Source organism: Rana temporaria, chromosome 5 (genome assembly GCF_905171775.1).
Source record: "Rana temporaria chromosome 5, aRanTem1.1, whole genome shotgun sequence".
Taxonomy (NCBI): domain Eukaryota; kingdom Metazoa; phylum Chordata; class Amphibia; order Anura; family Ranidae; genus Rana; species Rana temporaria.
Genome location: NC_053493.1, coordinates 237,004,419 through 237,026,106, shown reverse-complemented (window position 1 = coordinate 237,026,106; position 21,688 = coordinate 237,004,419). Strand labels below are relative to the sequence as shown.

The following is a 21,688-nucleotide window of genomic DNA, read 5'->3' as shown; positions in this document are numbered from 1 at the left end:
TATGCCCCTAGAAACTGATTGTAAACCTTTTAACAAATATAGTATTTTATATAGTATAGTATATAAATATAGTATACCTGCTCTGTGTCCCAATCCTTCTCTTCTCGGGTCCCCCGCCAGCGCCCCTGGCTCCGCCCACACTGAGTGTCCACAATGGCAAGCCACTTCCTATGGGGCCACTTATGCAGGCTTGCTCTCAAGCTGGTTCTGTGTGCCCATAGACACAGAGAACAGGCTCAGCTTGGCCCTGCCTCTGGCTCCCTTCGCACTGACTGAGATTGACAGCAGCAGCCAATGGTCCATTGGCTCCCACTGCTGTGTCTGAGCCAATGAGGAGGGAGAAGGCGGTGCACATTCCTGGTTCAAGATTGGGGCTCAAGTAGGGCTGGGGGGGACTGCACTCAGAAGGTTGTTTACATTAATGCAGAGAATACATTAAGGTAAAAAAAATGCAGCCTTTAGAATCATTTTAATCCTTGCAGTGAAGATGCAACCTACTGCAAGCGAGAATTTTCTAGTTTAGTTAATGTATCCAAGTCTTGTACTCACAACCTGTGACAGGACAATGAAAGATCAGCAGCACAGTGGTGAGGTCATCCCTTTGCTCTATTATCCTGCAAACATGTTCACTCTGTTAGACTGACTTTTTTTCTAAAATTATATTATACCCTTGATTTCTCTCTATCCAGCTGTTCAATTTGTTTTCTTTATCATTATTATAGCTTCTTGTTTACAAAGCTGTAAAATACATGGTCACATTATTTAGAAAAAAATATTTTTTAGGGGATGAACTTTTCTACAAGAGTAAAGCCTAGTACACATGTTTGGCTGTATGTACTGCCATTCAGCCCTCAATGGCTGAGAGGGCTAACCGAAGTGTACTGGCAGGGGGCACCCCCCTGTCAGAACACAATTGCAGGGAAGATTGCTGTACTAATATTGCATAGTTAGTACAGCGGCTCCTCCTGAGCTGTCAGTTTTTTTTCCATAGCCCTGTTGGGCTGAAGGAAAAAAAATTGCAGCGTGTACCAAGCTTTAGGTTTCCCAAAAAAATAAAAAAATTACCATAAAGAACCTTCCCATATGTTTACATTTTTTCTAAATCGTGGTAAAAAGGCAGTTTATGCTCTTCTTTCATTATAATGTGGCCATCGATCACCTAACAGTTGTGAGGGAGAAGGTCAGAAAGACAGAATTGGTCAAGGTCCCAACAATGCAAATCACAATAACAAACGGCTACTTGGTGTTTAACCAAGCTTAGGTCTTACAAGAAGTTAATTAAGCTTATAGTATATACTGTATATCACAAAATGTATTGTTTGAAAACAACATGGTATATTATGAACGTTCATGCCATGGAGATCTAAGGGTGTTTTACTAAAATCATCACCATTACAAGGTATATACAACATAATCATTTTAATCAAGGTTAAAGTGCGATATTTGTTGTACAGTACAATCTTTACTTACAGGCGTCAATATTTCTCATCATATTTGTTCTCTTTAATACTTTGCTTTCCCACTGCTGATTGTTGGAACCTCTACATTACAAGTCAATCTCTGTATCTGGATATCTACCCCTCTATCTCTGCTATCTGTGCTATCTATAGACCAGAAGCAGAAGTTATTAAGTAAGTGCTCCTATGTTTAATACTTTACTATGTTTGCTCATAACTTCTAGGGGTACCTATAACTATCTAACACCTAGTGACAGAAGTATGTCTGCCCCCTTGTTGTTATTTTACATGTACTATAACTAAGTCTATACTCATCTGTGGTGGTTGCTTTGTTGCATGTTAGTAGGCAAACATGTTTATTGCAATAGAGTTTATATGTTACTCTTGTTATTTTAGTTAACTCTGTCCTTTCTGGTAGGGATTATATTATTAGTTTTAACTCAGGGGTTAATAACCAGCATAGGCTAGAGCCAGGTTAGGCACCCTACGGCCACTTGGTAGACATCCATTTGCATGACAGATAAGAAGCTACTAGCAAATAAAATGGAGAGTGGGTATATGGACTGCGAGTTCTAGTGCCACATTACAGTTTCTCCCTGTGAAAAGCTGCATTCCAGGCTAGTTGGACAATGGCTGGGGGATCTCCTCTTTATCGCCGATCTTGTCTTCAGGTTTCTGACACCAAAACAGAAGCTACACCATGATCATTCTGCCGCATCTGAAAAAAAGCCCTGACTATATATACTGGAATATATGTGCACATTTCCACCAAGACTCTTGTTGGTCCCTTTGCTGATAATACCCGAGTGCAGTAGTTCCTCTTCTGTCAATTACTGTTTACAGAGGCCCTGTCTGGGGTGACGGCACTGCTAACTTTATTATTATATATTTTCTCCCATTTATTGAAGGTTCTCATTCTCTTATTTACCTACAGGTGTAGTCCTATTTAGGGGAGGCCAAAAGAGGGTTACACATGCTTATTTACAACAGTGTTGTCAGAGATACTTACTAAGCAGATGGCCCCTCTCTGCACAGCCTATGGCTGAATTCTTCAGTTTCTGCTGTATTTTTTTATATTTAGTTGGAAAGTCCATCCATTTAAGTGTTTGGCTCCTTAAAAATTGCTGCCCAACACATCAAAATGCATAGCAAAGCAAGTCACTCCAAGGTTGACAACCACAGACAAAAGGTGAGCATCTTCTGATTAAGCTGATCTACCAGATTAGATGATGATTCCGATAAGAAGATGGCTTTAAGCATTAAACAAACTTGGAGGAATTAGTGATAGCCACTCTGGATTTATTTTAACAAGTTGTCACTGTTTTACCATAAAGCTGGTGACTTCATGTTCTTCTTCACTTTATTCAGTAGCCATAAAAATGCATAGGCATCGCAGGATGCATGTTTATAGTAGGATCTCTCAGAAGGTACATTTTTCTTCCATTGCATTGTATTCATTTTAAACAGCATTTATCATCTTTAACTACCATTAAATGGACACAAATGGTTATATATGCCAATTTATTTAAAAACACCAAGTTAAATTACAATGATTTTTATCATATAAACAAACCTAGGCATGTAAGTTTCTTCGGGTTTAATGTTTATAGAAGAATTAGTTCTTCACTAATTTACAATTTTAATATTGTATAGAAAATAGCTTTTTGCGGCTTAAAGGGGTGGTTCTCCTAAAAATAAACTTTTAACATTGCATTTCCCACATTAATGACAATTAGAATCGGCTGTTTTTATAAAAAAAAAACGTCCGTAAGTACCGTTTGCTATATGCGTTCTCACCGCCACTTCTGGGTACGATGGTGGGGATGGGCGTTCCTAATTGATGGACAGGCATCCGACCGACACCTCTATACGGCGCATGCGCACCGACGTTCGGCTTCTTTCGGCATCTCGTGACGCGATGTATGCGTCGGTCGGATGCCTGTCCATCAATTAGGAACGCCCATCCCCACCATCGTACCCGGAAGTGGTGGTAAAAACGCATATAGCAAACGGTACTTACGGACATTTTTTTTTTAATAAAACCAGCCGTTTCTAATTGTCATTAATGTGGGAAATGCAATGCTAAAAGTTGATTTTTAGGGCAACCACCCCTTTAAGTAAAACCACAGGTTAGTAATTGGAAGGTAATACATTAAAGCAGAACACCACACAAAATGGATTGCCATGTCTCCACCCCTTTCATCCTAGCAAACAGCACTGCATCCTCAGCTGAAAAGCCAAGTATGGCCTACCAGAGTTTGAAAGACACAGTGGATTATCACACAGAGGCCCCGTACACACGACCAGTTTCCTCGGCAGAATTCAGCTTCCGACCGAGTTTCTGGCTGAATTCTGCCGAGAAACCCGGCCGTGTGTACAATTTCGCCGAGGAAGCCGACGAGGAGCTCGACGAGGAAATAGAGAACATGTTCTCTATTTCCTCGTTGTTCTATGGGAGCTCTCGGCCCGCCGAGCTCCTTGGCGGCTTCAGGGCTGAACTGGCCGAGGAACTCGATGTGTTTGGCACGTCGAGTTCCTCGGCCGTGTGTACGGGGCCTAAGCCCCACTCCATTTATAATGGGAAAATACATTTGGTAGGTGTCTGCTTTAAAAAAAAACATTGGGTAGAATGAACTTAAGGGGATGTGCAACCCTAGCTAGGGCCACAATACCTGCCACAAAGAAGGATGCTTTGAGTTTTGTTGTGTTTTACAATAAAAATGAAAGGACTGTTGACGATGCATTCTGTTTTGGGCATCAGGTATCTCTCTTTTGTCACATCTGGGGTTTCAATGCCATCCTCATCTATTTCAATTGCTGATTTGTATATTGCCTGAGATACTGATAATCCTTTACTCTCTGACATGCCAGAAAAATCAGCCTCCTCATCGTTGAAAGCATTCTTCATCCCCAGGCTATTCAGTTTGTCGTTCAGGTTATAACAACTTTCAATCTTGAATTTAGGCAAAGACAACTTTACTTTGCTGTTGGCCATCATACTGGGATTGGTCCAATTGGCATAGTTCTCATATGTGAGTTCCTTTTCCAGCTATAACACGTAAAAAAATATGTTACAGTATTAAATCATTATTCAAATAAATTATTTCTCCACATTTTTCAAGTAAAGTGTAAATGTTCCCTTAAAATCCTGCTATGAAAGTTCTTGTTGAGACAATTCCTGTTATGTGGTGACAACTGTCCTGCTCATGCATTGTCACTATAGGGTTGATTTACTAAAACTGGAGAGTGCAAAATCTTGTGCAGCTCTGCATAGAAAACAATCAGCTTTTTTGTCAAAGCTTAATTGAACAAGCTGAAGTTAGAAACTGATTGGTTTCTATGCACAGCTGCACCAGATTTTGCACGCTCCAATTTTAGTAAATCAACCCCAATTTCACATGTGCCCCGGTAAACAGTGCCAACAAGCATGGAAAACTGTTGTGAGTAAGCTGTTCCAGAGCAATGGTGTGGAGCCAATGCTGGAGCACGTGCATACAATGGGAGTTGGGTGTGTGCTAGAGAGCTGCAGTACATGGGTGTGATGGAGGGCAAATATGGGTGTGATGGAATAGTAATTATAATAACAATATATGTAGATTCTATTTTAAAGCGGATACAAAGTATTATATTTGTGTGCCACAACTTCCAACCGAATAATTTAACAGCATGCTTTAATAGCCTTCGAATGCACATGACATTCAATGTGCCATTACACATGTCATATCACTATGCCAAGCAGGCTCAGAAGCCAGTGACTGCTTCCACATGGCATACACTGTAGCTACATGCAGTTACAGTTTGCATATAACACAAAAGGCTCAGAACCCTTCTTTAATACAGGGCTGTATGCCCTTATATATGCATTAACGCAGATATTTGCGTATACACGCATAAAGTTGTGTACAGCCATGGACTATAGTTGCTGGTAAGCAGCCCCAGTGAGCTCCCTGCTAGGCAAATATACCACACTATATCGCCAGATACAGCCTTGTGCAAGAGCCCTTATAGATTAATGTGAATATGTGACCAGACTATGGACATTTAAATACTTTATATGTGTGTGTATGCAGTATATATATATATATATATATATATATATATATGTACATATTTATACATTTAGATATTCCAAACAAGTTTTTATTGATTTTAGTAGCTGCAGACACAATAGAGTAGAGATGGGCTTGATGTTCGTACATATGGGATATGTTCAAACAAGAATTGAAAAACTATTGGCAGTGATACTTGCCAAAGGGGGCAGTACAAGATATTAACTCTGAAGGGCGCCCAAACTTTTGCAGACGCCATTTTTTTGTTTTCTGTCATTTTGAAAGTGTAAATGATGGAAATAAAAATCTAACTTTTTATGACATATTATAAGAATATCTAATCTGTAATTTGATGCCTTTTGGAGATTTTTCCATCTTTCCTTGGCTTCGTTATACACATTAATACAAATTTTTACCTGGGGTGCCCAAACTTTCGATCCCCACTGTATATATGATGTGAAACATGTTAGCTTTTTTGTCCCCTATGTCCACTCTTTACCATTGACTGCAGTGTTGCATGATTTTTTGGATGTCATACAGCTTTGGATTTTATCCTTTGTTTATTTTGTTTCAATAAATCAGAGTGTGGCAGTCCAGGAACATTTCTTTTTTTCCACGAATTAGCATAGAGTCTGCACCTGTCAGTACTACAGTGCGGGAGGACAGCATAGGTCGCAGGGCTTGGAGCGGTACTCTTCTCTACTGTAATGCAGCACTGATGGGCACCAATAGGCGGCACTGATATGCAGCACTGATGGGCACTGATAGGTGGCATTGATTGGTGGCACTGATAGGCACTGACAGGCGGCACTGATGGGCACTGACAGGCGGCTGTGATGGGCACTGACAGGTGGCACTGATTGGCACTGATAGGTGGTACTGATTGGTACTGACAGGTGGCACTGACAAGTAGTGGCACTGATGGGCAGCACTGATGATGAGGTACTGACAGGTGTTACTGGGCAGTGGTTGGCATTGTGGTGGGCAGTGATTGGCAATGTGGTGGGCAGTGATTGGCACTGTGGTGGGCAGTGATTGGCAATTGTGCTGATTATCAGCACAGCCCCCCCCCCCCTGACAGGGAGAACCACTTCCCAGATGTCAATTTGCTATTAACATAAAAATGCCATAAATACCAAAAATATGTAGAAGAATACATATCGGCCGAAATTGATAAAGATATGGTTTTTGTTTTTAACCACTTCCCAACGGCCGTACGACTTTATACAGCTGCAGGGTGGCTCTAATTCTCTAAACACACAGATCCACGTCCTGTCAGGGAGAGAGGAGACCGATCTGTGTCTCTTGTACATAGGGACACAGATCGGTCACCTCCCCCAGTCAGTCCCCTTGCCCCACAGTTAGTAACACTAGGCAGGGTACACATTTAACCCCTCCCTCACCCCCTAGTGTTAACCCCTTCAATGCCAGTCACATTTATACAGTAATTAGTGCATATTTATAGCACTGATCGCAGTATAAATGTGAATGGTGCCAAAAATGTGTCAAAAGTGTCCGATGTGTCCGCCATAATGTCGCAGTCCCAATAAAAATCGCAAATCGCCGCCATTACTAGTAAAAAAAATAAATAATAAAAAATAATAATTCTGTCCCCTATTTTGTAGGCGCTTATTGCGATTTTTTTTTTTACCAAAAATATGTAGAATACGTATCGGCCTAGACTGAGAAAAAAATAAAATAAAATAAAAATTTAGCTATTTATTATAGCAACAAGTAAAAAATATATATTTTTTTCAAAATTGTCGCTCTATTTTTGTTTATAGCGCAAAAAATAAAAACCGCAGAGGTGATCAAATACCACCAAAAGAATTTGTGGGGAAAATAGGACGTCAATTTTGTTTGGGAGCCACGTCGCACGACCGCGCAATTGTCAGTTAAAGCGACGCAGTGCCGAATCGCAAAAAGTCCTCTGTTCAGGAAGGGGGTATATGTGCCCAGTAAGCAAGTGGTTAAATTGGGGATTATTTATTATAGCAAAAAGTAGAAAATATACAGCTAGATTCACGTACAGCCGCCTATCTTTAGGTCGGCGTAGCGCATCCCATTTGCACTACGCCGACTTAACATAGTGAGGCATGTACTGTATTCACAAAGCACTTGCCTCCTAAGTTACGTCGGCGTAGCACAAATGGCCCGGCGTAACCCCGCCTAATTCAAAATAGGCATAGGGGGCGTAGGTAGGGTGCGTGTTATATGTTGATTCATTAACATACATGTAAATGAAGCGCAGATCGTACGGTGCATGCGCGTGCATGCTCAGTATCACGTCGCAAATACTCCTTGCTTTCGACATGAACGTAACCTAGGCCAATTCCTTTACTAATAGAATCCCAACGGTTAAGATGGCCCTTAAAGTGTGGAAAGCAGTAAAGATACTAGGAGGACAGGAAGGAATGACAGAATATGCACCACTTTGGGATAATAGGAATCTTCAGGAACTGGAGTCAGTTGGGAAAATCAATGAATGGGCAGCTAAGGGGATCATTAGATTGGCACAGTTATATGAAGGAAGAACTATAAAAACATTTGCTGCAATTAGAAAGGAATATGGGGCCAGATCCTCAAAAGAGATACGCAGACTTAACTGCTGTTCAGTCTGTGTCTAACTTTGGAAACGATCCTCAAAAGGCTTTTTCCAAAGTTAGGCAGAAGATCAGGCATGTGTAATTGAATTGTCGCCCCCTCCCGCAGACCCCGACAACCAATGGCAAGGGTTGTCGGGAAGGGGCCCTGTCCTCATCAACATGGGGACAGGGTGCTCTGAGGTGGCCTAGAGCACCCAACCCCCCCATGTTGAGGGCATGCGGCCTGGCACGGCTCAGGAGGGGGGGGGGCGCTCGCTCGTCCCCACTCCCTTCCTGACCGGCCGGGTAGCGTGCTTTGGATACGGGTCTGGTATGGATTGTAGGGGGACCCCCTACGTCAATTTTTCGGCGTAGGGGGGTCCCCTTACAACCCATACCAGACCTAAGGGCCTGGTATGCTCCTGGGGGGGGAACCCATGCCGGTTTTTTCTTTGAAAATTGGCATGGAGTTCTCCCTCAGGAATGCATGCCGCTGTCATTTTTTTTTTTTTTCCGACGCAACTTTTTTAAGCCGTCGCGATCCTCAAAACTCGGCGTAACGTAACTTCGCGCATGCGCAGTACGGCCGGCGCGGGAGCGCGCCTCATTTAAATGGGACTCGCCCCATTTGAATAGGAACGCCTTGCGCCGGCGGAATTTTAGTTTCACAGCCTGAAATTTCTAGATAAGTGCTTTGTGGATCGGGCACTTAGGTAGAAACTTTAAGGCAGTGTAACTTAAATGGGATTTTTTAAGTTACGCCAGGTTTTTGTGGATCTGGCCCATGATGTACCTAAACATACATTCTATAGATACCTCCAAATCAGACATGCACTAGATGTTCAGTTTAATAGAGTAGGGCCAATATGGGTTAAGATCTTTATCCTTCAGAAACTGAGTAACTGGAGTAAGACGAAGGGATTTATCTCCGAGGTCTACTCATACATATGTAAGGAGAGCATTGAAGGCCCAGAAAAACTTAAAAGCAGAGTAAAATGGGAGGAAGACCTAGGGATTATAACAGAAGATCAATGGAGGAAGGTATTGGAAAGAGGACATTCGGTTACAGTCTCGCCAGCACAGAGATTTTCCTTCCTGATGCTGATACATAGGACATATTACACACCTAAGAGATTATTTAACATCGGATTGAGAGTGGATGCAGGATGCCCCAGGTGCCATGATACAGGAGATTTATTGCATATGATATGGAAGTGCCCGAAACTGTTCAGGTATTGGAGGGGGATACTGGACACCATTAATAAGATATATAAAATAAAGCTGGAGATGAACCCCAGATTATGTATCCTGGGCCTAGGGGAAGAAATAAGTAGAATGACCAGCACATCAAAAGCAGTGTTGAGATGTTGTTTTCAGGCAAGAAAGCTAATAGCTCAGAGGTGGCAAGAAGTGAACCCTCCATCAGTAAAGGAATGGACTAACGTAGTCACAGAGACAATCTGGAAGGAGAAGGTGGTCTATACCAGGAGAGGGAATATCAGGGAGTTTGGTAAAATGTGGAACCCTTGGTTGGAAGAAATGAGATACCCCGTGTGAAAGAAAACCCAATAAAGCGGATGGTTAGAGTAGGGAGGGGGGGAGGGGAGGGAGGGTCAAAGGGTAAAATAAAAGGGGGAATATTGAAGACATGTATGAAATATGTGAAACAGAAATGGTAAAAAGACATACGATTGTAACCACCTGTTGTTTTTAAAAGATGATGACAATTAATAAAGAATAAGTAAATTAAAAAGAATTATCCCAACACCCTTACAAAAAAAAAAACCAGATCTCAACCTGCTTGAAATGTGTTCTACCATGACGCCGCACATGAAACTTCACTTCTCTGCTGTTATGTAACTAATCTGTGGAGACATGTATAGTATGTTTCAGTCTGTTCCAAAGGCATTCCCTACGCTAAGCTGTTGGCCATTTTAAACTTTTGAAATAAAAGTTTTGCCAAGGAACCAAAAAAAAAAAAAAACCTACGCCCAGCCCCATTGTGAATCGGCTTACGCAAACGACGTAGACGATGTGAAATTCGACGGCTGTCCGACGTCCATACTTAACATTGGCTGCGCCATCTTTTTGGTGGTTTATCTTTACGCCTGAAAACGCCTTACGTAAACGGCGTATCTTATATGCGACTGCTATGCGTACGTTCGTGAATAGGCGTATCTTGATCATTTGCATATTCTCTGCGTAAATCGACGTACACGCCACTAGCGGCCAGCGTAAATATGCAGCTAAGATACGACGGCGTAGGAGACTTACGATGGTCGTATCTTAGCAACAGAGAAGCGTATCTCAATTTGAGCATACCGCTTACAGATACGACGGCGCGGATTCAAACTTACGACGGCGTATCTACTGATACGCCGTCGTAAGTTTTTATGAATCTAGCCCATAGTTTTTTTTTCTGCTTATAGCACAAAAAATAAAAACCGCAGAGGTGATCAAATACCACCAAAAGAAAGCTCTATTTATTTGTGGGGAAAAAAGGATGCAAATTATGCTTGGGTACAGCGTCGCATGACCGCGTAATTGTCAGTTAAAGCGACGCAGGGCCAAATTGTAAAAAGGGGGTAAAACCTTCTGGGGCTGAAGTGGTTAATAATTTTTTTCTTTTTTTGCAGTATCTGGTTTGTTGCTGTATTATTATTATTGCTGCCCCCTTATTTTTTTTGTTAAAAAAAATATATAATAAAACGGTTTATAGTGCACCAAGCACAAAAGTATTGCACCCAATCACCATATTTCCACCTCTTGCTCTATAATAAAAAGTTTTAAAAATTCGACTGAAAAATCCCCATCATGTCCAAAAGGTCAACAAGGCGAGGCAGACGCTCACAGGCCACTAAAAGAGGGCAAGCAGTCTGTTTATCTACAGTGAAAAGTGGTGGTCGCAGGCATGGTGCATCCTCCACATATATGAAATCAGGGCTTTTTTTTTTCAGAGAATAGGTGCAGGAACTCCTCCCTTCCAAGTAACCCTTCACTCCACCCCCTACCCACCTCCGAGCACCGTTCCTTGGTTCCACCCCTTACCCACCTCCCCGTGCCACCCCTTTTAGAGAATACAGAAACAAGTATCATTTTGTGGTGGAATTTGTATGGAATTTGTTAATGATAACAAGAAAGGCTGTAAAATAGATCTAGCAACAATGGACACCCCTACGACAATAGATCCACCCCAGAAACAACAGACTTCCAACGGCCAGCATCAATAGACCCTCCAGCAGCCAGCAGATCACTTCCCATCAACCCCATCGCAACCCCATCAACAATAGATCCCCCACCAGCAACAATAGACCCCCTGCAAAAATAGATCCCCCCAGCAACAATAGATTCCCCACTAGCCAGCATCAATAGACCCTCCAGCAGCCAGCAACAAAGACCCCTCCCTCAACAGTACATCCCTCCTAGCAAAGCTTGACCCCCCTTGCAACAATAGATCCCCCACGAGCAACCGAAGAACTCCCCAGCAACAATAGACTTCCTTCCTTTGCAAAATAGATCCCCTCCAGCAATAATTGATCCCCCAGCATTAATAGACTCTCCAGCACACCCCATAACCTCTTTCCATTACATACATTCAGTTCGGGAGGTGCCAGAACTGCGTTCCCCCGCGTTCCTGCTGAAAAAAAGCCCTGTATGAAATAGTTCCACATATGCATAATATTGCAATGTGACATGATATATGTTTATGTTAAAAAAAAGTGTTATTACTATTTTTACTTAATATTTACCTCATGCCTCATATAGTCCTAAAATATTTTCCTTTATCAAAGCAGATGGCCGGGAGGCGGTGGAGGGCTTTTTTTTCTTCTATTTTTTGGGTCCAGTGGGTGACATGATAGATGGTGGATTACATCAACCCCACAACATTTTTTTTTAAACTTTTGGGGTTTCCCTTGAAATCTATATTAGATGTGGTGTTTTTAAATATTTTCTAATCTGTATTGCCACGAACTGATATGTTCTACACATTGCACAGATGCGCTACTTTACAGACTAAGGGGACCCCCAGGCATGATATTTAAAGGGATATTTCATTTTTATTGTTTTACTTTAAGCATCATGAAAGTGACTACTCATTTAAAAACAATAATTTTAAAGCGGAGCTACACCCTATAGTGGAACTTCCGCTCATTGGAACCCTCCCCCCCTCTGCGTCACATTTGACACCTTTCAGGGGGAGGGGGGTGCAGATACCTGTCAAAGACCTGTCTGCGGGGACTCTGCAGGAAGTACATCACTTCTCGCCCCCACCTGCTGTGTTCTGGGAAACACTCGGCTCCCAGAACACAACAGGGACCAGTCAGGACGTCGCTGCACGACTCGCGCATGCGCCGTAGGGAATCGGGCAGTGAAGCCGGAGTGTTTCACTTCCTGATTCCCTCACCGAGCGATCGCTCGTCCTCTGCTGTCGACGTCGCTGGACTCCAGGACAGGTAAGTGCCTTAATATTAAAAGTCAGCAGCTGCAGTATTTGTAGCTGCTGGCTTTTAATATTTTTTTTCCGGCGGAAATCCGCTTTAAAAAACGTTATTTTTGCATTGATACATGTCCCCTAGGGCAGTACCCGGGTCCCCATACACTTTTTTGGCAATAACTTGCATATAAGCCTTTAAAATTCGTTCTTTTTTTTTTTCATAGACTTTAATAGAGTTCGCCTTTTTCGCTAGAACTTTTTGCCTGTTCGAGATGTTCTGATACGAACCGAACCAGGGGGTGTTTGGCCCATCCCTACTGTAGAGAAGCAAAGCCTCAAGTTGATAGGAGAATCACTGAAATAATTAAATTTTTTTTTGTTTTCTTTCTAGCTTAGTTTACTATGCCCCTTCTTTCCAGTGCATCTACTAAATCAGCGGTCCCCAACTTTTTTTGGCACTGGGGACCGGCTGTGTGGAAGAAAATTGTGCCAAGGCATGCGGGGGAGTAAGCAATTTTTCGATTATTATTGCAGTAATAAATGAAATAATTCAACCATAATGCAGAATCAGTGGGGGTCCTGAGCATGTCACTTACCACTGTTGCCTGCCACCAGATGCAGAATGTCACTTGCCACATCACCTGCCACCAGCTGTGAAATGTCACTTGCCACGTCACCTGGCACCAGATGCAGCTTGTGACTTGCCACGCTGCCTGCCACCAGATGCGGAATGTTACTTGCCTGAATGTAACTTGCCACATCACCTGCCACGAGCTGTGGAATGTCACTTGCCATGCTGCCTGCCACCAGATGCAGAATGTCACTTGCCACTCTGCCTGCCACCAAATGCAGAATGTCACTTGCCACGCTGCCTGCCACCAGATGCTGAATGTCACTTGCCACATCACCTACCATGAGCTATGGAATGTCACTTGCCATGCTGTCTACCAGCAGAGGCAGAATGTCACTTGCCATGTCATCTGCCACCAGATGTGGATTGTCACTTGCCACGCTGCCTGCCATCAGATGCAGAATGTCACTTGCCATGCTGCCTGCCACCAGATGCAGAATATCATTTGCCATGCTGCCTGCTACCAGATGCTAAATGTCACTTGCCACGTCACCTGCCACCAAATGCGGAATGTCACTTGCCACGCTGACTGCCACCAGATGCAGAATGTCACTTGCCACACTGCCTGCCACCAGATGCGAAATGTCACTTGCCACGCTGCCAGCAACCAGATGCGGAATGTCACTTGCCACACTGCCTGCCAACAGATGTGCAATATCACTTGCCTTGCTGCCTGCCACCAGATGCAGAATGTCACTTGCCATGCTGCCTGCCACCAGATGTGGATTGTCACTTGCCACGCTGCCTGCCACCAGATGCAGAATGTCACTTGCCACTCTGCCTGCCACCAGATGCAGAATATCACTTGCCATGCTGCCTGCTACCAGATGCTGTAGCTGCTGACTTTTAATATTAGTGCACTTACCTGACCAGGGAGCCCACAATGTCGGCAGCCCAGCCAATCTTCGGATCGACTCCTGGGTGCTGCTGTCGCCATTCCTGGCAAGAGAACCAAGCAGTGAAGCCTTTTCAACTTCACTCCTGGTTCCCTACTGCACATGCATGAAGCGTGCTGTGCTTTCTAATTGGCCCGGCGACAGGGGAAGGAGGAGGGAGGCCGAACTTGAGTGAGATCAGGAGGCAGTCCGTCTCCGGAAGTGGGGAAAGGGACCTGTCAAAAACAGGTTCCCCATCTCATCCCCCCTCCTGAAAGGGGCCAGATGTGGCACCAGAGGGGGGAGGAAGCATATAAGCGAGAAATCCACTTTTGGGTGGAACTTCGCTTTAAAGTGTCACTAGACCCACATCATGAAAAATGATCAATACATGCTGTATTACATGCTGTTCATACTCACTCTGTGACAATGAGATTTGTTTTTTGTATTCTGCAAAAAAACTGGTTGATCCTGCTGCTCTATCTGCACCTTCTGTTCACGTGCCCAATTCAGCTAGGGATTATGCAGCTCTAGTGGCAACTCTGCATATGCTCAGTTTTCCGTGAGTTTCTTTGCTGAGAATTTCCTCTCTATCACATCTGAGCAGCCCTTGTGACTATAGAGTAACACATGTAGGCATATACACCATGATAAATGACAGCCAACTCCCTCCCCCCTTGCACACTAACCATCTAAACACTGTGGGGGTGGGATATTACATGTAGATTAATGGAGCCTTCACCTCCCTCTTATTGTAAAACACAGCCTGTGACTGGCAGAAATCTACTCACACCCTGTTATTTCCACAAAATAATAACTATATGATTTCAAATATATATTTGTATGCCAATATAAAACAGTTTATTGATATTGTTTATTTATTTATTTTTACTCTGTATTTCAAAAGCTGTTTTTTTTAAGATGTGACCAGTAGCAGAAGATAAGATGCTTCTCCTGCTTATGTTTTCCTGCAGACAGGCTGGGAAAGATCTGGGTCATGTGACAGCTGTATATCGATAGCAAAAAGTTACTTAGATGTTTTTTTTTCAATGAAAATAATTACAGTGCCATCGTCCATATACAGAAATAGAAGGAACAATGTAAATTAAACAGTGTGTGTTTTGTATAATTTTAAATGTCCATAGCATGACCACAGATTCTGAGTGTAGGAATGTTAAACACATGTATGAACTATTTAATGTACATATGCAATATCTAGGCTTATAGCAGGATATAGAGAAAAATGCAAACACATTTGTTATCTATGCCCCCCTTCAATTGTACAGTAAGCAGTCTGTTGTGCACATGTATGCAACCTCTGGGTAATCTGGGCAGATAACGAAATCAATCAAAATGAATTAGCCAGTGATAATACTAATACCTTTTCTAGTCCAGAATTTTCATCTTCAGTTGTTTTTGGCAGTAATATAAGCATAGTCATTTGCTTCCCTGCAAAAGGAATTTCCAGGATTGTCAAATCTATCTCCTTCAAGGATCGAACACCAAGTCGTGCTTCCTGCTGCATCATTGGTACGGGCTTAGTCTCAGTCTAAAAAAAGAGTTTGACCTATGTTAGAATATATGTAATTTTATACTGTTAATTCTGCTTTTTCTTATAACATATGACTGGTATTCTACCAAACAAGTATATTAGGTAGCAAAATAGGTACTGACCTTAAAAATCTTCATTAGCAAGTTAAAGTGAAGCCAAAGTCAAATAATTACTTTAGATGTCATGTACCCAATACACAACATGTATATATTACTAGACAGTACTGTATATAAAATTGTTATATACAGTACTGTCTATAGTGCTGGCCATACACTCTACGAAAAAATCGTTCGAACGAACTTTCGAAAAACGAACGTTCGGCCGCGCAAACAACAGTGCCATCATGTAATGTAAATCGTTTTTTTACATTTTTTACATACATTGCAGAAAGTTCGGACGGGAAACTCATTAACCTTCCGATTTATCGTTCGTTCGGCAGAAAATGTTTCTTCTTTTTTCAGCTCAAAAAAGTCCAAACGATTATCGATTTTGTGCCCAATAACTGTTCGAAAAACGAACGTTCGGCCGCGCAAACAACAGTGCCATCATGTAATGTAAATCGTTTTTTTACATTTTTTACATACATTGCAGAAAGTTCGGACGGGAAACTCATTAACCTTCCGATTTATCGTTCGTTCGGCAGAAAATGTTTCTTCTTTTTTCAGCTCAAAAAAGTCCAAACGATTATCGATTTTGTGCCCAATAACTGTTCGAAAAACGAACGAACTGTCTGAATGACCGAATTTCGGCTGATTTTTCGTATAGTGTATGGCCAACATTAGAATATCCCTTTCATGACTAATGCTGGCCATACACTCTACGAAAAACGAACGTTCGGCCGTGAGCACAAATGGCAGTGTCATCATGTAATGACCGATAAATCTTTTTTTACATATACCTAGTGCAGAAAGTTCGGACGGGAAACCTTCCGATTTATCGTTCGTTCGGCAGAAAATTTCCAAACTTGTCCTTAGTTTTTTCGGCTCAAAAACGTCCCAACGATTATCGATTTTGTGCCCATTAACTATTCAAAAAACGAACGAACTGTCAGAACGATCGAATTTCGGACGATTTTTCGTATAGTGTATGGTCAGCATTAGAATATCCCTTTCATGACTAAGCCTATTTCTGACATTTGCTGCTTACAAGTTAAAACCCGTATTTTTTGCTTGAAAATTACTTAGAACCCCCAAATATTATATATATATATATATATATATATATATATATATATATATATATATATATATATATATTACTTAGAACCCCCAAATATTTTATATATATATATATATATATATATTATATATATATATATATATATATGTATATATATATATATATATATATATATATATATATATATATATATATATATATATATATATATATATATTTTTAGCAGAGACCCTAGAGAATAAAATGGCGATTGTTTTAATCATTTATGTCACACGATATTTGCACAGCGTTTTTTCAAACGCAATTTTTTAGGAAAAAATACACTTTCATGAATTAAGAAAAAAAATGAACAGTAACGTTAGCCCACTTTTTTTGTATAATTTGAAATGGCACACACTTGCGCAATAGCGGCAAAATATGGTACCTAAAAATCTCCATAGGCAACGTTTTAACAACATTTAACGGTTACCAGGTTAGAGGTACAGAGGAAGTCTTTTGCTGGAATTGTTGCTCTCACTCTGACAATCGCATATGTGTGATTTGAACACATTTACATATGTGGGCGCGATTTACACATTTGTTTTCTTTACTGCTCAAGCTCGCGGGGATGGGGGAGCTTTAAATGTATTTATTTATTTTAAATTGGCAACATTGGCAGCCGGGTAAACCGGAAGTGACGTTGTGACGTTGCTTCAATTTTTTTACGTAGGAGATTAGATTGAAGCCCTTTCCAGCTTCGTTCAAGTCCCAGCATAGCTGGCAGAAGTGTCGGATCTCAGATCGGGTCTTTGGATCGGTGGAATGTGGTGGAAGGGTGGAATAACAGCCAAGCAGCTTTAAGGCTGCGTACACACGGTCGATCCATCCGGTGAGAATGGTCCGACGAAAAAAACGAAGTTCAATGCTTTCAAGCATGTGTCGACTTGATTCTGAGCATGCGCGGGTTTTGAACCGATGCTTTTGTGTACTAACCATCGGTTTGGACCTATCGGTCAGCGCTCCATCGGTTCGATTTTAAAGCAAGTTCTCTAATTTTTGTCCGAAGGACAAAAGACCGATGGGGCGTACACATGGACGGTTTGGACCGATGAAATTGAACTTCGGTCCGTTTTCATCGGTTTGGACCGATGGTGTGTATGCGGCCTTAGCCGCATCGGTTGTTATTACTAAAAAGCCGACCGCCAGCTGTCAAAAATGGTACCAGGATAATGCCTGGAGCCGCAGGCATCAACCGGTATAACCTCTTCAAGCCAAGGTCACATATGTGTGTACGGCCGGCGCTAAGGGGTAATTCATTCCATATGCTGCTATCCCAAAGTATAATTATAGTCTATGGGATGGGCTGTAAAAATAAAGCATGTTTTTGAATGGTTGCTTCATTCAATACAACTTCAATCCAGTTAAAGTGCTGAAATTCTTGACTTTCAGCCAATTTAGAATCCTTTTAGGTTTCACTGGTCACTGGCCACAAACCTACCTGTACTTTTTCTCCACTTTTTTTGAGACAGAGGTACTACAGAGTGAGTTCTGACGTAGTTTTTTTTTCTTTTTACATTTTTTGGGGTCATATAGACTTGGTAGTATTAAGCATTAACTATACAATCACCGGCCACTTTATCAGCTACACCTTGCTAGTACCGGGTTGGACTCCCTTTTGCCTTCAGTACTGTCATAATTCTTAGTGGCATAGATTCAATAAGGTGTTGGAAACCTTCTTCAGAAATTTTTGTCCATATTGACATGATAGCATCACGCAGTTGCAGCAGATTTGTCGGCTGCACATCCATGATGTGAATCTCTTGTTCCACCACATCCCAAAGGTACTCTATTGGATTGAGATCGGGTGACTGTAGAGGCCATTGGAGTAGTGAACTCATTGTCATGTTCAAGAAACCAGTTTGAGAGGATTTGAGCTTTGTGACATGGTGCATTATAATGCTGGAAGTAGCCATCAGAAGATGGGTACACTGTAGTCATAAAGGGATGGACATGGTCAGCAACAATACTCAGGTAGGCCGTGACATTTAAACAATGCCCAATTTGTACTAAAGGGCCCAAAGTGTGCCAAAGTGTGCCAGGAAAACATCCTGACACCATTACACCACCATCACCAGCCTGAACCGCTGATACAAGGCAGGATGGATCCATGCTTTCATGTGGTTTATGCCAAATTATGACCCTACCATCTGAATGTCGCAGCTGAAATCGAAACTCATCAGACTAGTCAATGTTTTTCCAATCTTCTATTGTACAATTTTAGTGAGCCTGTGCAAATTGTAGCCTTAGTTTCTTGTTCTTATCTGACAGGAGTGGCACCTTGTGTGGTCTTCTGCTGCCGTAGCCCATCTCCTTCAAAGCTCGATGTGTTGTGCATTCAGAGATGGTATTCTGCATACCTTGGTTGTAACAAGTGGTTATTTGAGTTACTGTTGCCTTTCTATCATCTCAAACCAGTCTGCAAATTCTCCTTTGACCTCTGACATCAACAAGGCATTTTCATCCACACAAATACCGCTCACTGGATATTTTCATATTTTCTGATTAATTTCTATAAACCCTAGATAAGGTTGTGCGTGAAAATTCCAGTAGATCAGCAATTTTTCAAATACTCAGATCAGCCCGTCTGGCACCAACAACCAAGTCACTTAAATCCCCTTTCCTCCCTATTCTGATACTCGGTTTGAACTTCAGCAGAATTTTTTTGGAGTGCTTCTGGAGGTGGCACCAGGGCTAGCAGCCTCTGAACAGGTAAGGGAGACCTGTGTATTTCCAGCAGCCCCTACGGGGTTGAGCACTACACGATGACTGTAAACGATGTGCATAAAGTACTTAGCATTTAAAGGGGTTGTAAAGGAAAAAATTCCCTAAATAGCTTCCTTTACCTTAGTGCAGTCCTCCTTCACTTACCTCATCCTTCGATTTTGCTTTTAAATTTCCTTATTTCCTCTGAGAAATGCTCACTTCCTGTTCTTCTGTCTGTAACTACACACCGTAATGCGAGGCTTTCTCCTAGGTGGAGAAAGACTCTTGAGGGGGGAGGGAGCGAGCAGGCAAGTCAGGACACTCTCTACTTTGCAGATAGAGAAAGGAGCTGTGCGTTAGTGGGCGTACTGACACTCCTGCTCGCCCCCGCCCCCCCTCAAGAGGCTTTCTCCACACCAGGGAGAAAGTCTTGCATTACTGCGTGTAGTTACAGACAGAAGAACAGGAAGTGAGGATTTCTCAGAAGAAATAAGGACATTTAAAAGCAAAATGGAAGGATGAGGTAAGTGAAGGAGGACGCACTAAGGTAAAGGAAGCTAATTAGAGGAAAACAATCCTTTACAACCCCTTTAAAGGGGTCCTAGCAGCAAAATGCAAGGTCTGATTATTTTTTAGAGCTATCTCCACCCACCTTACCTTCTAAATACTTAGCATTACAAACTATTTACTTTAAATATACACGCACATCATTGGTCTTTCAGGTAGATTTGGCAGTGATAAAGAACACAAATCTGATGAAAAGATACTCAGGCACTGTCCTGTCTTCTCAGGAGATTTGGGATTCTCAGAGTTCCCAGGATCTCACCCATTTGAAGTGTCGGATAAATAGTTCTACCCCCGCAGGAGCCGCTGGTAGATTTTGTTCTTGTCCAGCCCTGTGTGAGGCCTCAACCTCATTGACACCACCAGTATACCTTTCTGTAAATATCGCAGGCACACACAAATAAGACTCTCAACTCTATAAAAGAATAAAAGACATTGGGGCAGATCCACAGAGATCTGCACCCGCGCAGCGTATCAGAGATACGCTACGCCGCGGACCTTACCTGGCTTTAGTTAGAATCCTGGAAGAATTTGCGCCGTAAGTTACGGCGGCGTAGTCTATCTCTGGCGGCGTAATTCAAATCGGCGATTAGGGGGCGTGTTTCATTTAAATGAAGCGCGTCCCCGCGCCGAATGAACTGCGCATGCGCCGTCCCTAAATTTCCCGCCGTGCATTGCGCAAAATGACATCGCAAGGACGTCATTTTTTTAACATAGACGTGAATTACGTCCATCCCGATTCACGGACGACTTACGCAAAAAAAAAATTCAAATTTCGACGCGGGAACGACGGCCATACTTAACCACTTTAGCCCCGGGCCTGTTTTTCAGAGTCGGTGTTTACGAGACAAAACCATTTTTTTTTGCTAGAAAATTACTTAAAATCCCCAAACATTATATTTTTTTTTTTTCTAACACCCTAGAGAATAAAATGGAAGTCATTGCAATACTTTTTGTCACACCGTATTTGCGCAGCGGTCTTACAAGCGCACTTTTTTTGGAAAAAATTCACTTTTTTAAATGAAAAAATAAGACAACAATAAATTTGGCCCAATTTTTTTATATATTGTGAAAGATAATGTTACGCCGAGTAAAATGATACCCAACATGTCACGCTTAAAAATTGCGCCCGCTCGTGGCATGGCGTCAAACTTTTACCCTTAAAAATCTTGATAGGCGACGTTTAAAAAATTCTACAGGTTGCATTTTTTGAGTTACAGAGTAGGCCTAGGGCTAAAATTAATGCTCTCGCTCTAACGATCGCGGCGATACCTCACTTGTGTGGTTTGAATACCGTTTTCATATGTCGGCGCTACTCGCGTATACGTTCGCTTCTACGCGCGAGCTCGTCGGGACGGGGCGCTTTAAAAAAATTTTTTTTTGCTTTTCGCATTTATTTTTATTTATTTTACAATTTTTAACACTGAAAAAAATAAAATAAAAAATTATCACTTTTATTCCTATTACAAGGAATGTAAACATCCCTTGTAATAGAAAAAAGCATGACAGGTCCTCTTAAATATGGGATCTGGGGTCAAAAAGACCTCAGATCTCATATTTAGGCTTAAATGCAAAAAAAAAATAAAAAAATTTGGAAATGTCATTTTTTCAAATGACAA

The 21,688-nt window shown here is 41.9% G+C and overlaps 1 protein-coding gene across 1 annotated transcript in view; it reads right to left on the bottom strand.

The window, feature by feature from the left end:
• Positions 1 to 4,014: 4,014 nt before the first annotated feature.
• The window catches only part of SERPINB5 (serpin family B member 5), a 75,217-nt gene continuing 57,543 nt past the window's right edge, over positions 4,015 to 21,688 (bottom strand). The window contains exons 6-7 of the mRNA XM_040353612.1: positions 15,414 to 15,581; positions 4,015 to 4,506 (exon numbers count right to left, since the gene is read on the bottom strand). Of these exons, the coding sequence (XP_040209546.1) occupies positions 4,111 to 4,506; positions 15,414 to 15,581 (564 nt within the window). The 3' untranslated portion in view covers positions 4,015 to 4,110. The remainder of the gene's footprint in view (positions 4,507 to 15,413; positions 15,582 to 21,688) is intronic.